Source organism: Symphalangus syndactylus, chromosome 17 (genome assembly GCF_028878055.3).
Source record: "Symphalangus syndactylus isolate Jambi chromosome 17, NHGRI_mSymSyn1-v2.1_pri, whole genome shotgun sequence".
In the NCBI taxonomy this organism is placed as follows: domain Eukaryota; kingdom Metazoa; phylum Chordata; class Mammalia; order Primates; family Hylobatidae; genus Symphalangus; species Symphalangus syndactylus.
The window spans coordinates 41,370,527-41,385,412 of record NC_072439.2 but is presented as its reverse complement, the minus strand read 5'-3'; the positions used below and the strand labels follow the sequence as shown (position 1 = coordinate 41,385,412).

The window sequence follows — 14,886 nt, the reverse complement described above, 5'->3', positions numbered from 1 at the left end:
GAAAGAAAGAAGAAAGAAAGAAAGAGAGAAAGAAAAAAATCATTGTCACCAAGGGAGTATTTTAACACATCTTATGATTCTTTATTTTGATGCAAAAACCTGAATAGTAATATCCAGATTACTGGAACTTGATTTCCAGTGTTCTGTATTTCATTTTCACCAAAGCCTTTTGTTGAAGACCACTGACACCAACTGAGCCAGAATTACCAAAACCAAATCCTAATTCACTCTTCTTTTCACCACCAACTCCAAAATGAAAAGGCAAAATGTTTCTGCCTAATGAAAAATTAAAGTGTTATTGGGAGTAATACAGAAAGAATAAGTATTATTTGTATTTTGTATTAATAGTCTCTGGATCAGAATTCCTGAGTCACTGACATGAGCACCAAGGTCCATGGATTCACCACCAGTGAACTCCTTGTTCTTCCTGTTTCTACCAGTGTCCACATCTTTTGAGGTAAATTGCTCTAAATCAAAAATACCTAGAGCTACTATACGTTCTGTCATTCACTTCCTTCGTTGGCTCTAGTTTCTGAATATGAAATGTTATTAATCCATACTTTTGTAAATTTATCTTCTCCAGCCTTGTTTTTCAAGAAAACTAGTTCAAATGTGGGTAATGGGATTTTAAAAGTTAAGCATGGTAGATGTCATTCAAACACAAGAGCCCAAGATTTATCTGTTCCAGATGACAAAACTTGGGAACAAGAGAGGTTAAATGGTTTCCCCAAAGGTTAGTGTGAAAGACTGGGGATAGAAACTCTTCTTCTCAGGTCTAAACTCCTGGGAAGCCTCAAACCTACTTGCCTCTTCACTAAATTGTTTAAATTACTGATTTCTGTTGAAGCTAATACAGATTTTTTATGAACCAAAGAGTTTACAAATTTTTCTCATGAATTCCTCTAACATTAAATCTGTATTTGTCAAAAACACTACCAATTCCTGCTTTGCTAATTCAATCAATTTATTAATTGATTATTCTGACAAAAGCATAAACTAAGAAACAACACAGAGTACCTGGTTTCCCTGGCAGCAGAATCAGAGTCAGCTAATCCATTTACTGAACCTACATCTAATCCATTTTGATCGGGGACCCCTACCAATTTCATCTTGATTTGAAGCAGTACCACCAAACAGTACCGCCTGCTGAACTGGTTTTATCTGCCATACAAAAATACAATCATTACCACAGAAAAGTTGTATTCATTCATACAATACAAGAAATTAATCCCTGCACACTGCCTGAAGCAGAGCTACATTTTAGTTTCTGATATATTCCTTGATCTCCCTTATTCCATATCTTTCCATATATAATTCTACGTAGTAGAATCAGGAGTAAAAATGGCAACCAATTTACCATGAGATTTGAAATAATTTCATAGAAAGGTGAAACTTTGGGGCCATCGACGATAAACTTTTATTGTGCTCTACAGAACATGAGAAAATGACTAACACCTAATGTAAACAAGTGTAAACGGATCTGTCTTATCTCCTTAGTCCTACTGAGTTTGTCAGTCCCAAAACAGGTGAGCGAAAAATAGAAAGTTTTGTGTCCTTCATAAAGATATTACATCCAAAGCTGTTTCTGCCTTTTCACCTCAGAGACAAAACTATTAATGTTTAATGTAAAATATACAACTTATTTTCCTCACTGGGACTGCTTCCTTCCCATTTTGTAGAGGTACAAACTATAGAGATTTCAGGGACCAGGCAAGTACAGTAAAAATTTGAGTAAAACAGTAGGAAAAATTGTATTGAACCAGCAGGACCCCACCTCACCTAAACAAATTTAAATTTTTTCCCCTAAGAAACAAAATTGCAGGCCACAAACTGTTTAGGAACTCTTGCTTATCATATCACTCAGCAAACTGGATATGTTAGTTTAATAGAGAATCGTGATATAGAAAATCAATTGTGGTTAGATAGAGAAACATGAGTGGACAGACTCTAAACTACATTTGGGCCCAGGAAGCATTTTTGATTATTAAGTTATACAGTAAAAATGTCAGAAAAATAATTCATCATTAGAAAAATAGTACCAAGTATGAAGAGCACATATGAAAATGATTATCAGGAGAACAATTAATTTAATGTATACATCTTTGCCAACATTCTCTAAAGACAGAATTTATCACTCTCATTGGCCCTGAAATCAGTGCCTTTACACTATCTATGACTATTAAAGCCATGTGCTGCAAACAAAAGAAAGAAGATTAGATGATCCAAAATGAAAACAAAAAGCACTTGTTTGCTAGGTAAGTATTTTTTTCTGGAACAGTACCTGCTGGGCTGTCTTCTGACCTTGAATTCCCAGCATCCCAGTGTTCTCTGGACTTGTCTTCATCCTCTCCTGTAGCACCAAATTCAAAGCTAAAGAGTGGCTTTTTTCTGTCTGAGTCACCAGAGGATGAACTACCATAAAAAAAGCCACCTACAGTGAAGAAAAAAATGTTTACATTGCTAGCACAGACTAAAAAGGTAGTCTAATTATGACACCATGAAGAGCCACGTTTTATTTTGAGTAGGCCTCATTATCCTGACAACACTTGGAACAATATACACCACTGGTTGACTTAATCACCTTACCTGTATCTTTTGGTCATGGTTCTAAAACTTCAAGAAAGAGAGGACAATCGAGCTATGAAGATTCAATAATTGATGCGTACTAGATACTCTTCTCCTGGACAGAGCAGAAACTCCCCAGTCTGCTTCCTTCCCCATTCCTAAGCCCCGAGTTCTAGCATCCCACTTCACCCATTCAAAATATTCTGCCATGTTGAATCCACATGGTCCTTGGCTACTATTCCTTATAGCTGATAAAATTAAGATAACATGCCTGATTCTCTTTTCTGTATTTCTGGAAGGAAGAAAGCATGTAAACATTTACTCATGAATTAATTTTAGCATCCACCTCCTTAAGTTTCATCTCAATGAGGCACATTCTGACAACTTCAAATTGCAACCCCACTCCACTATTACATCCCCAATAACCATTATATTACTCTATTTTATCCCACAGACTTTATCACCTTGTAATATACCCCCTTGGGATGCACCTTTTATCACTGTCTATAATGCTTATTGAGTATTAACTGTACCCTTCTTCTACATTTTAAGCTCCATAAACTCAAGTTTTCTTTGCCTGTTCTATTGAGAGAGGGATTTCAGGTGTCCAGACCAGTGCCTCAACAACAGAGGTTACTCAGTATTTATTTAATAAATGTAGTCACCAAAAAAGACCACTGCTTAAGGTAATAAACATCTTGTTACATGAAGTGTATATGCTTTCTATCATGCCATTTGTGTATTTTTTGAAATGTCTATATAAAATTTAAATACTTCAGAATTAATAACATCTTAATAACTGTGATATTCCTGTAGAGTTGTGGAAGACATACATTTTGGTCACCAAATAGACCAAAAAATGAAGTGAATGATTTGTAAATAACACTTGAAGACTATGTAATCACAAATACAAATAAAATAAGTGGCTTAATTCTGCCTATTAAAATAAGGAAAGAGACTTCTCCCTCCACAAATACCTTTTATTTGATCATTTCCTGCAGAAAACATGTGAGTACTTTCTCTAGCTCTCTGAAATGTATATAGACATTTTTAAAGACTAAATAAACACCCTAAGAATGTTTCTTCAATGGGCTGGGGGCCAACACTTTGAAATGTAGTCATGAAGGAAGATGCTTCCCTATCTCCTAAATTCCTGGGAGGTAGGAGCCTAACTTCAGCTGGTGTTTGGCTACAAATCACAAACCTACCTCCAGTCATAATATACAAGAAACTTAGTTTTTATTTTAAAGCAATCAGCAAACACAGGTGGCCACTCCAATTACCACGTAAATGTCGGGTGAACCCTATAGCTAATGGTGCTGTCAAGTCCACTCGAAAACTAGTTATTTCTTATCTTCACAACATACATGTAATCGTTCTATCTGCTTGTTTTATAAAAGAGAAATATTTCTGTGTGTCTGCAGTCGTTATAGCTAGATGCCTGTCAGGACAGGTTTTCAGAGGTGGCAGGAGACTATTTTTAAAGACATTTCCCCGACAACCTCTCTTGGAATTCTTAGCCATTTTCCATGTTTCCAGCAAGTTTATCTCTTCTAAAACAAATAGTAAAAATAAAATATGTCTGTGACTATGAGAATAGTCAAAATAATAATCTATTATGTAGTGTTAGGGAAAGGCATTCAACACTCAAGAGATTTTGAAATTATAAAATTTGCATGTAGGTGTTTGTTTTAGGACTAAAGCAATGTTTAAATTATGAATAGCCAATATATACTATTGTTTTATTCCCTAACCCTTCAACTCTTCCTATATTCAGTATTTCCCCTCTTTCTTTCCTCTTTCCCTCTATCTACGCTTCTTCACTACACACTCTTCTTCTTTTTCTCTTTTACTGTCTTTCTCATTGTCTTTTTCAATGTAATGTAGTTTCAGAGCTGCACCTTAATATATAAATATTTTAGTTTGGTGGCAAAGCAGAAGGAAGCAAAGCAGTATTCAGTCAGAGCAAAAGTATAAAATCTTAATTCAAACCCATCTGGGTTCCTCCACTTGCTATTGGTAGCCTTGGATAGTAGCTCTCTTCCACTCAGGCAACAGGGATTGTTGTTCTGGTCTACCCACATCTTCCTCTGGCCTTCCTGGGGTCATGTCACACCTCAGAGAGCACAGCATACAGGCCAAGAGTGAAGGGATTATGCCTACCCAGAGCCTGTGCTATCCCAGTCTCCCTTTCTGGATCACATTCTAGGGCCCCAGGGCTGCAGTCCCTAGTCTGCTACATGGGCATGCATGTAGTCTGCTACACTGCAAATACGATCCCCTGGGTCTGAGGGATGGGGAAGGGGTGGTTAGTGTGCAGAAGGAGACGGACTGAGATAGAAAAGCTGGGATGTCCCTCCCAGTATGGGAATAAGCCAGAGACAGAAGGAGCATGACTGTGGGGACCTTAGCTGGGACACAGTCCTCACTGATCTTGCATTGAATTCCAATAAACCTGAAAATTCCGCATTGGATCCTGCCTTCCAGGTTGTCACAAGTGTACTTTTGTCAAGGTAGAAAAAGCAACACATTTTATGTCCTATTATTTTCCTTTATTGGTAACTTTTAATTATGTGTATACCTGCATTTATACTCTTGACCATGACTGTGTCCTCGGCCTGTTCTCAGCTAACCAAATTAACATTTCTAAAACAAGTTTCCTTAAACAAAGTTTATTTCACTATTAAATGGGCACTACATAATGTGTGAGGATAAAATATTACCAAACTCATGAAAAGAGATAAAATTTTATGTCCTGCCTAATGATATTACAACCACACCCCTATACGCAAAGCTATTTCTGCCTTTTTATTACATGGACTCAGATATTAAATTTTCATAGAAAATATTGAAGTTATTTATTTCACTGAACCTCTTTCTTTCCCATGTAGAGGTATAAACTCTAAAGATTTCAGAGACCAGGCAAGTACATTGAAAGTTTAAGCAGGCCAGCAGGGAAAGATATGTCAAATGAGATTAAATGTCTCACCTAAAGACATTTAAAATTTTTTCTAAAAAAAAAAAAAAATGGAGTCTACACACTGTTTAGAAACTCGGCTTTATGCTACTATTTAGTAAACTGAGTGTGTAAGAGAGAATCCTGGTGTAGAAAATGAATGGTGGTTAGATTATAGAAATGTGAATGGAAAGATTCTACAGTACATTTGGGTCCAGGAAGCATTTAAAAATATTAATTTATACACTGAAATATGTCATAATAACAATAAAGATACTAAATATAAAGATAGCGTTAAAAATAAACATTATCAGGACAATAATTAATTTAATGTAAACTTTTTTGCCACAATTCTCTAAAGACAGAATTTATCACTCTCATTGGCCCCGGAAATAGCGTCTTTAGGGTTTCCACTGTTTCTATGCAGGCTTTGTCTTCAATAAAATGTAGGTTATCAGATTATCCAAAATGAAAACATAAAGCACTTGCTTGCTAGGTACATATGTTTTTCTGGAACAGTACCTGGTGGGGTGTCTTCTGACTTTGAACTTCCAGCATCCTGACTGTCTCCGGACTTGTCCTCAGCCTTTCCTGGAGCACCAAGTCCTAAGCTAAAGAATGGCTTTTTCCTGTCTGAGTCACCAGAGGATGAACTACTGTAAAAAAAGCCACCTACAGCAAATGACAGAAGATGTTATTTGAAAACAGCATTATTAGCACAGAATATAAATGTCATCTGATTATGACATCATGAAAAGCCACATTTTATTTTGTATAAATCCCATTGTCCTAGCAGCACTTGAAACAACATATACCACTGGGACTTAATCATCGAATCCATACATTTTGGAAGTTCCTAATCTGATCTAGGCAAGTCTCACTCTGGCCTTCCCCAGGTCATGATGCTCTGCAGAGAGCAGACGCTACAGGCTGAGGGTGAAGAAGGCATTCCTACCTGGAGCCTGTGTCATCCCCGACCCCATTTCTGGACCATGTTCGAAGTCCCCAGGGCTACAGCCAAACCCAGGATCTGGGCCTGCATGGGCATCTTTCCCAAGACTTTCTCCTCCAGGTGAGACCACGTTACACTGATTGAAACCCTAGATCTGAAGGATGGACAGTGGATGGCCAGTGTGTGGAAGAAGATGGACTGAGATAGTAAAGCTGGGGCATCCCTCCCAGTATGGGACTAAGCAGAAGATAGAAAGAGCGAGGCTATAGGGACCTTGCCTAGGGCACAGCCAACCTTATTCTAGCACTGAATTCCAACAAACACGGAAATTCTACATTGGAACCTGCCTTTCAGGTTGTCACAAATGTATTGTTGTCAAGGAAGGAAAAAAAACACATATTTTATGTACCATTTTGTTCTTTTATTTGTAACCTTTAACTGTCTATATACCTGCATTTATACTCTTGACCCTGACTGTGCTCTCAGCCTGTCCTTGGTTGAACAAATTAACACTTCTAAAACAAAGTTCCCTTAAACAAAATTTATTTTACTATTAAATGAAGACTACATAATGAATGTGGATAAAATAATATCCACCTCATGGAAAGATATAAAATTTTATGTCCTGCCTAAAGATATTATAACCTCACCCCCTACACCCAAAGCGGTCACTGCCTTTTCATTACATGAACTCAAATATTAAATTTTCATATAAGATATTGAAATTATTGATTTCACTGGACTTCTTTCTTTCTCTTTTTTGTAGAGGTGCAAACCATACAGATTTCAGAGACCAGGAAAATACAGAAAAAATTTGAATTGGCAGGGGGAAGAAATGTGTTAAACAAGTGATATGGTTTGGCTCTGTCGCCACCCAAACCTTATCTTGAATTGTAGTTCCCATAATCCCCGTATGTGGTGGGAGGGACCTAGTGGGAGGTAATTGAATAGTGGGTGCGGTTTCCCCCATGCTATTCTTGTGATAATGAGTAAGTTCTCAAGATCTGATGGTTTTACAAGGGGCTTCCCCCTTCACTCATTCTTCTCTCTCCTGCTACCATTTGAAGAAGGATGTGTTTGTTACCCCTTCTGCCATGCTTGTAAATTTTCTGAGGCCTCCTCAGCCATGTGGAACTGTGAGTCAATTAAACCTCTTTTCTTTATAAATTACCCAGTCTCAGGTATTTCTTCATAGCAGCATGAGAATAAACTAATACAAAAAGAGATGAAACACCTCACCTAAAGATATTTAAAATTTTATACAACAAGAGATGAAATACCTCACCTAAAGACATCTAAAATTTTTCCTCCCCAAAAAATTGCAGGCCATGAACTTTTTAGAAACTCTGCTTTATAATATTGTTTAGCAAATTAAGGGTGTAATTTAAAGAGAGAATCCTAATGTAGGAAATGAATGGTGGTTAGATTACAGAAATGTGAATAGAGAGATCTTACACTACATGTGGGTCCAGGAAGCACTTTAAATTATTAATTTATACAATAAAATATATTATAATAACAATAAAGATACTACATATAAAGATAGCATACAAAATAAATATTACCAGGGCAATAATTATTGTAAACCTCTTTGCCAGAATTCTCGAAAGACAGAATTTAGCACTCTCTTTGGAACTAGCATTAGTGCCTATAGGGTCTTCACATTTCTATTAAGGTCACGTCTTCAATAAAACAAAGGTTATCATATTATCCAAAAAAAAAAAAAAAAACCATGCTTGCTAGGTAAGTGTATTTTCTGTAACAGTACCTGCTGGGGTGTCTTCTGACCTTGAACTCCCAGCATCCTGACGTTGTCTGGACTTGTCTTCAGCCTCTCCTGGAGAACCAAATTCCAAGCTAAAGAGTGGCTTTTTTCTGTCCAAGTCACCAGAGGATGAGCTACCATAAGAGAAGCCACCTACAGCAAATAACAGAAGATTTTACTTGAAAACAGCATTGTTAGCACAGACTATAAAAGTGGTCTGATTATGACACTCTGAAAAGCCACTTTTTTATTTTATACAAGTCTTATTATTCTGGCAGCACTTGAACAACATATACCACCTACCCATGTCTTTTTGTCATGGTTCTAAGACCTTAAGAAAGAGAGGAGAATCAAGCTGTGGAAATTCAATCATTGATGTGTACTAGAGAGACTCTTCTTCACCTGGACGAAGCAGAAACTCCCCAATCTGCTTTCTTCCCCATTCATAAGTCCCAAGTTCCAGCATCCCACCTCTTCCCAAACTCTTCTTTTAGGAGTTTGTCTCCCCACAACCCATGTTGAAATTTGATCCCTGCGATGGAGGTAGGGCCAGTTGGGAATTGTTTGGGTCATGTGAGCAAACCCCTCAGGAATAGCTTGAGTTGTCCTCCTGGTAATGAGTGAGCTATCACTCTGTTACTTCCCACAGGGCTGTCGTTCCTCCTCATCCCTCTCTCTTTTGCTTCCTCTCTCACGGTATGATCTCTGCACAGGCTAGCTGCCCTTGGCCGTTGCCATGAGTGGAAGCACCCAGAGACCCTCACCAGAAGTAAAGGCTGGTGCCATGCTTCTTATACAGCCTTCAAATACAGGAGGTGAATAACCCCCTTTCTTCATAAATTACCCAGCCTCAGATATTTCCTTATGGATAGCAAGGCAAATGAATGTAGACATCCAGCAAAATATTCTGCTATGTTGAATCCACACTGTCCTTGGCTACTGTTCCTTATAACTGACAAAATTAAGATAGCACATCTGGCTCTCTTTTCTGTATTCCTGCAAAGCTGTAACCATTTACTCATAAATTAATTGTAGAGTAAGCCTCCTTCAAGTCTCAGCTTAAATTTCATCTCAGTGAGGCACACTCTGACAAGTTAAAACTGCAACTTCATCCCCACTGTTATACTCCCAATTACCACTATATTTAATATTACTCTATTTTATCCCACAGATTTTATCACCTTGTAATATAACATGTTTACCGCTTATAATGTTTTTTGTTTATTGACTGTATCCTTCTAGGTTTTAAGCTGCATAAATCCAATGTTTCTTTGCCTGTTTAATTCACTGAGGTATCCCAGGTGGCAAGAGGAGTGCCTGAACTATAGAGGATACTCAATTCATATTTATTTAGTAAATACATTCACCAACAAGATCACTTTTAAGAGAAGAAATACTGTCTTACATGATGCATATGTGCTTTCCGTCAAGGCATTTTTTTAAATCTTTACAATAAAATTGAAATACTTTAGAATTAATAATGTCATAATAATGATGATATTCCTGTAAAGTTGTGGAAGACATACATTTTGAACAGTGAATAGACAAGAGAATGAAACACATTATTTGTAAGTAAAACTTGAAGAATATGTAAGAGCAAATGCAAGTAAAAATAAGTAGTTCAATTCTCTATACTCAAAATAGGAGAAGAGACTTCTCTCCCTACACACTTTTGCTTAGATTATTTACTTTAGAAAACTTGCAATTTCAGCCTGGTGCAGTGGCTCATGCCTGTAATCCCAGCACTTTGAGAGGCTGAGGCAGGCAGATCACGAGGTCAGGAGTTCAAGACCAGCCTGGCCAACATGGTGAAACCCTGTCTCTACTAAATACAAAAATTAGCTGGGTGTGGTGGCGCATGCCTGTAATCCCAGCTACTCGGGAGGCTGAATCAAGAGGATCGTTTGAACCCAGGAGACGGACATTGCAGTGAGCCAAGATTGCACCACTGTACTCCAACCTGGCAACAGAGCAAGACTCCGTCTCAAAAAAAAGAAAAAGAAAAAGAAAAGAAAACTTATGATTTATTTCTCTACCTCTCTGAAATGTATAAAAATATTTTTAAAGACTAGATAAGCACCCCCAAGATATTTCCCCAAGGGCCTGGCACCATCACTCTGACATGTCATCACAGAGGAAGATAACTTCCCCATCTCCTCGGTTCCTGGGAGGTAGGAGCCTAACTTCAGCAGGTGCCTGGTTACAAATTGCAAACCTACCTCCAGTCATAATATACAAGAAATTTATTTTTTTCTTTTAAAGACAATCAGCAGACACAGGTGGCCACTCCAACTACCCTGTAAATTTAGATTGAACTATATGGTTAATGGTGCTATGAAGTTCACTTGAGAACTAGTTGTTAATCTTGAGAACATGTATGTGATAGATTACATCTGCTTGCCTATGTCTTTCTGTTTTGGCAATCTTCTTAACCTGTATGTGCATCACATTCTGCTTTAATGTCTATTCTATAATTAAACTTTTTATTGTAGGAATACAAGTGCTTAAATCATGTATAGTCGATTTATATTATTACCTATATTAGGTAACCCTCCAATGACTATACTACCTTTCTCCACATGCAGCGTTTCCTCTCGTCTCCTCTTTCCCTCTATCCACCCATGTTTTCCACATACTGTTCTTCGTTTCCTCTTTTACCCTCTCTCTCATTGTCTTTCTTCGATGCCATGTAGTTTCAGAACTGCACTTTAATATATAAATATCTTAGTTTGATGACAAAGCAGAAGGAAGAAAAGAAAGATTCAGCTGTGTGAAAAGTATGCACTTTTCAGCAAACCCATCTGGGCTCCCCCTCTTGCAATCAGTGTGGTCTTGGCCATTACCTCTCTTAGACCTAGGCAAGAGAGGTTACTGCTGTGATCTATGTAGGTTTCATGCTGGCCCTCCTGGGTCATGGCCTTCCTCAGAGAACACAGAATACAGGGCGAAGGTGAAGAGCTTTTGTCTACTCAGATCCTGTGCATGCGCCTCCCCATTTCTGGACAATATTCTAAGTCCCCCGGGTTGCAGCTCCAAGCCTGCTACTTGGACGTGCAGGGGCATATTTCCTGAGACCTTCTGCCCCAGGTGAGACCACATTGCAAAGACTGAAGTCCTAGGTGTGAGGAATGAACAGAGGGTGGTCAGTTTGCAGAAAGAGGTGGACTGAGATAGGAAAGTTGGGCTGTCCCTCCCAGTGTGACTAAGCCTGAGATAAAAGGAGCAGGGCTACTTCTTGGATAGTGCACAGGCAACCCTGTTCTTGCATTGATTTCCAATGAATCTAAAAATTCTGCATAGGAAATGTCATTCCAGCTTGCCATGAGTGTATTTTTGTCAAAGTAGGAGAAAGAAACACATTTTATTTGCTACTTTGTTCCTTTTATTTGTAACTTTTTTATTATTTACACACTTGGATTTGTACTTTTGCCCCTGGCTGTGTTCTGTGTTCTTGGCCTGTACTTGGATAAACAATTTAACATTTCTAAAACAAAGTTTTCTTATCTATTAAATGGGGAGTACATCATAAAAAAGGGTAAGATCGTGTCCACTTCATAATAGAAGTATTAATTAAATGACTGTATTGAGACGAGTGCACCTAGTCCAGTGTCTTACACACAGCATTCAACTGGGATAAACCCTGCCCTTTAATACATTTGACTTGTCTCAGCAAACTTACTGCGTCAAACTCATTTAGATGCATTTTATATCACTTATTTAATTCATGATGTGTTTGTTCACCTTACTCATCATACCTATCCTGAGTTCAACCCCAGAGATATATTAGAATCTTCATTTTATTAGAGCAGTATTTCTTCATTCTAATGTTGACATGAGTGGACCTGACATCCTAGATATTCAGTGTGTCACATTTGTCTTCACTAACTTTATTAACTTTATTTTATTCCTTTTGTTTTTATTATATAAAACTTGCTCAGAAGTATTTGCTGCTGAAGTTCTTAGGAGTAATGGTCAATATGTTTTTCAAATGTACAACATCTGTATCACAGTACTTTATATGCCCTACTGCTTTAATAGCCTCAACTCTATGGGATAGGTGCCATTAAACTACTTCATTTGTAGATGAGAAAACAGATATTTAGAAGAGACTGAATAATTTGTCCAAGATCACACGGTTAGAAAAATCTGCCAAGAAATCCTTTGCTCTTAAGTGCGATGTACACCGCCTTCATCTTGCTTAAAGACAGATTGCTTATACAATGCACAAAGATAAATAAAATGTTTACTTTATAGCTTAAGGATAAATAAAATGCTTATATTTTTCATATTAAAGTCATACTAGATTTTGCATACATTTTGCACAAAATTTCGGAAGGTTTAGCTTATACTTTAATTTTAAACCACAGAATGGAGTAGAAAAGAAAAATAGACATAATTCTGCTTCTTCATCCCTACCTTGTGGAGAGAAATGGCTGGATAAGAGAGGTGAACATGATTCAGCTGTGTGGATAGGAAGATTTTTAAAGTAATGGGAACAAATGAATTATGTTTCTGACATCAGTAAAAATCAGTGGATATCAAAAAAAACGAAGTCCTGTATTGGCCTATAATCCTTTTCTCAAATGTAGGAATCTTGATCTCATTGAAGAGTGAAGAGTTTGAGGGATAACAATGCCCTGAAGTTTGTCCAGTTTTTTTTTTGTTTGTTTTTTTTTTTGAGATGGAGTCTTTCTCTGTTGCCAGGCTGGAGTGCAGTGGTGCAGTCTCGGCTCACTGCAACCTCCGCCTCCCAGGTTCAAGCGATTCTCCTGCCTCAGCCTCCCAAGTAGCTGGGACTACAGGTGCCTGCCACCACGCCTGGCTAATTTTTCTCTTCTTTGGAAGAGACGGTCTTTCACCATGTTGGCCAAGATGGTCTCGATCTCTTGACCTCGTGATCTGCCTGCCTCGGCCTCCCAAAGTGCTAGGATTACAGGCGTGAGCCACCATGCCTGGCCAGTTTGTCCAGTTTTATGTTGGCTGGTTGAGTGGTTGATGGGGGCTTTCTTGCTTGCCATTTTTATTCACTTAAGGCAGCTCTAGCTTTGGAGAACCTCATGTCTCTCCTAAATAATACCCAGACCTGGAAGTTTCCCTGAGACACATAGGAATAAATTCAATTCTTCAAAATTTTATAGAACTTTCAGAGAACTATAGAATCCCAAGCGTACCTTTACTTCCCTCTCATTTGTGAATGGGGGCTTCTAAAGGAATGCTGAAGACTCATATGCCCCTATTTACAAAAGTAACAACCAGATTTTGTAGAGAAACTCTTACTACATCACTGTGATGGAACTTACTGAGTCCTGTCCATAGTTGTGAAAAATAATCTTGCTGTCTTCCTGACACATCTGAGCTGCTGCTTAATCTCAGTTTATGTTCTCCCTCAAAGAAGGCTTTTTAAAATTACATTTTATTTATGTTGTAGAATGAGATAGGGATGTAAAATGCCCTATAAGAAAAGCACAGGAAAGTATATTGGGCTATTTTGATTGCTGTGTACAATAGACCAGAATAAAATTGAATCTAAGTTGATATTAGCAATAATCTTAATGTTGGATTTCAGAAAAACTTCATAAAAGCAGTCTTGTTGATTTGCTATGGCTCATTTTTTCATTTCAGTGGGTAGAAAAACAAACAGTAAAGGATAATGGTGATATTCAATCACCTGATGGGATCTAGTAAAACTGTTGAAACTAGATTGATTTTAAAGCAGATCGCTAAGGAATTAATCCTGGAAGAGAAAAACAACAGCATGTCTTGGCAATGAAAATATAGGAAAGGAAAGCCTTAAATTTACATACACATTTCTATCACAGATTTAAGATATTTTAGGTTAAGCAAATAACCAGAACAATTTTCCATTTTAAATTTCACCACCTGTATAAGTATTGATCAAAGATTAAAATGTCTGGCCTAGATTATACAAAACACATTAAAGCACGTCTGTAATAATAAGAGAGATTATATTTTAAGCATTTGAAGGATTTTTCCAGGGGAGATATGCCCTATGTCCAAAGCAAAGCACTACCACCCTATTACTTTTGAGTATAAACAGTGTAAGAAAAGAGAACAAAGTAATTTACCTGGTCTGCTTGCTGCTATTTTACCATCTGAGGAAAGAAAGGGAGAATTGCTGTCATTAGTAGTGTCTCTAAGTGATAGATTTGCCATTAGAAAGTGAATCTTGATGACAGCCATTTCTTGTCCTTAGGAGGTGCTCCCAAAGAGATATACTCATTGAATTTAATACTCAGGTATAAATATGGTAATTAGCCATTGCCCATGGTACACTTCTGCCTCTCCAGAATACCGCCATAAAGGAGAAAGTCTGGACTAATTTTCCAGTCACTCTCATGCCCAGTCTAAATGCATAAATTAGAATGCAGCAAAACTCAATAATTTTTAGATGCCTGAAAAGGTGCTTCAAAGGACTATTATTCTTTTGGTAAAATGCAGAAGTTTTAGTTAAAAGATATTTTCATGTGACAAAGGTACTGAATAAACTACAATTACTTAATCTGAGTCAAATATCTACAATTTCTAGTTTACGGCTGAATACTAAAATATATGTATACACAACTTACAAATTATTTAAATGTCATTATTGTAAATCAAGGTAAATTTTCTCCATACTTAAATAAATGG

At 37.4% G+C, this 14,886-nt stretch overlaps 1 protein-coding gene across 1 annotated transcript in view; it reads right to left on the bottom strand.

Moving 5' to 3' along the window:
* MUC19 (mucin 19, oligomeric) overlaps positions 1-14,439 on the bottom strand; it is a 180,576-nt gene extending 166,137 nt beyond the window's left edge. Inside the window, exons 1-4 of the mRNA XM_063619954.1 lie at positions 14,325-14,439; positions 8,242-8,391; positions 6,044-6,193; positions 2,282-2,431 (exon numbers count right to left, since the gene is read on the bottom strand). Of these exons, the coding sequence (XP_063476024.1) occupies positions 2,282-2,431; positions 6,044-6,193; positions 8,242-8,391; positions 14,325-14,439 (565 nt within the window). The remainder of the gene's footprint in view (positions 1-2,281; positions 2,432-6,043; positions 6,194-8,241; positions 8,392-14,324) is intronic.
* Positions 14,440-14,886: the final 447 nt, after the last annotated feature.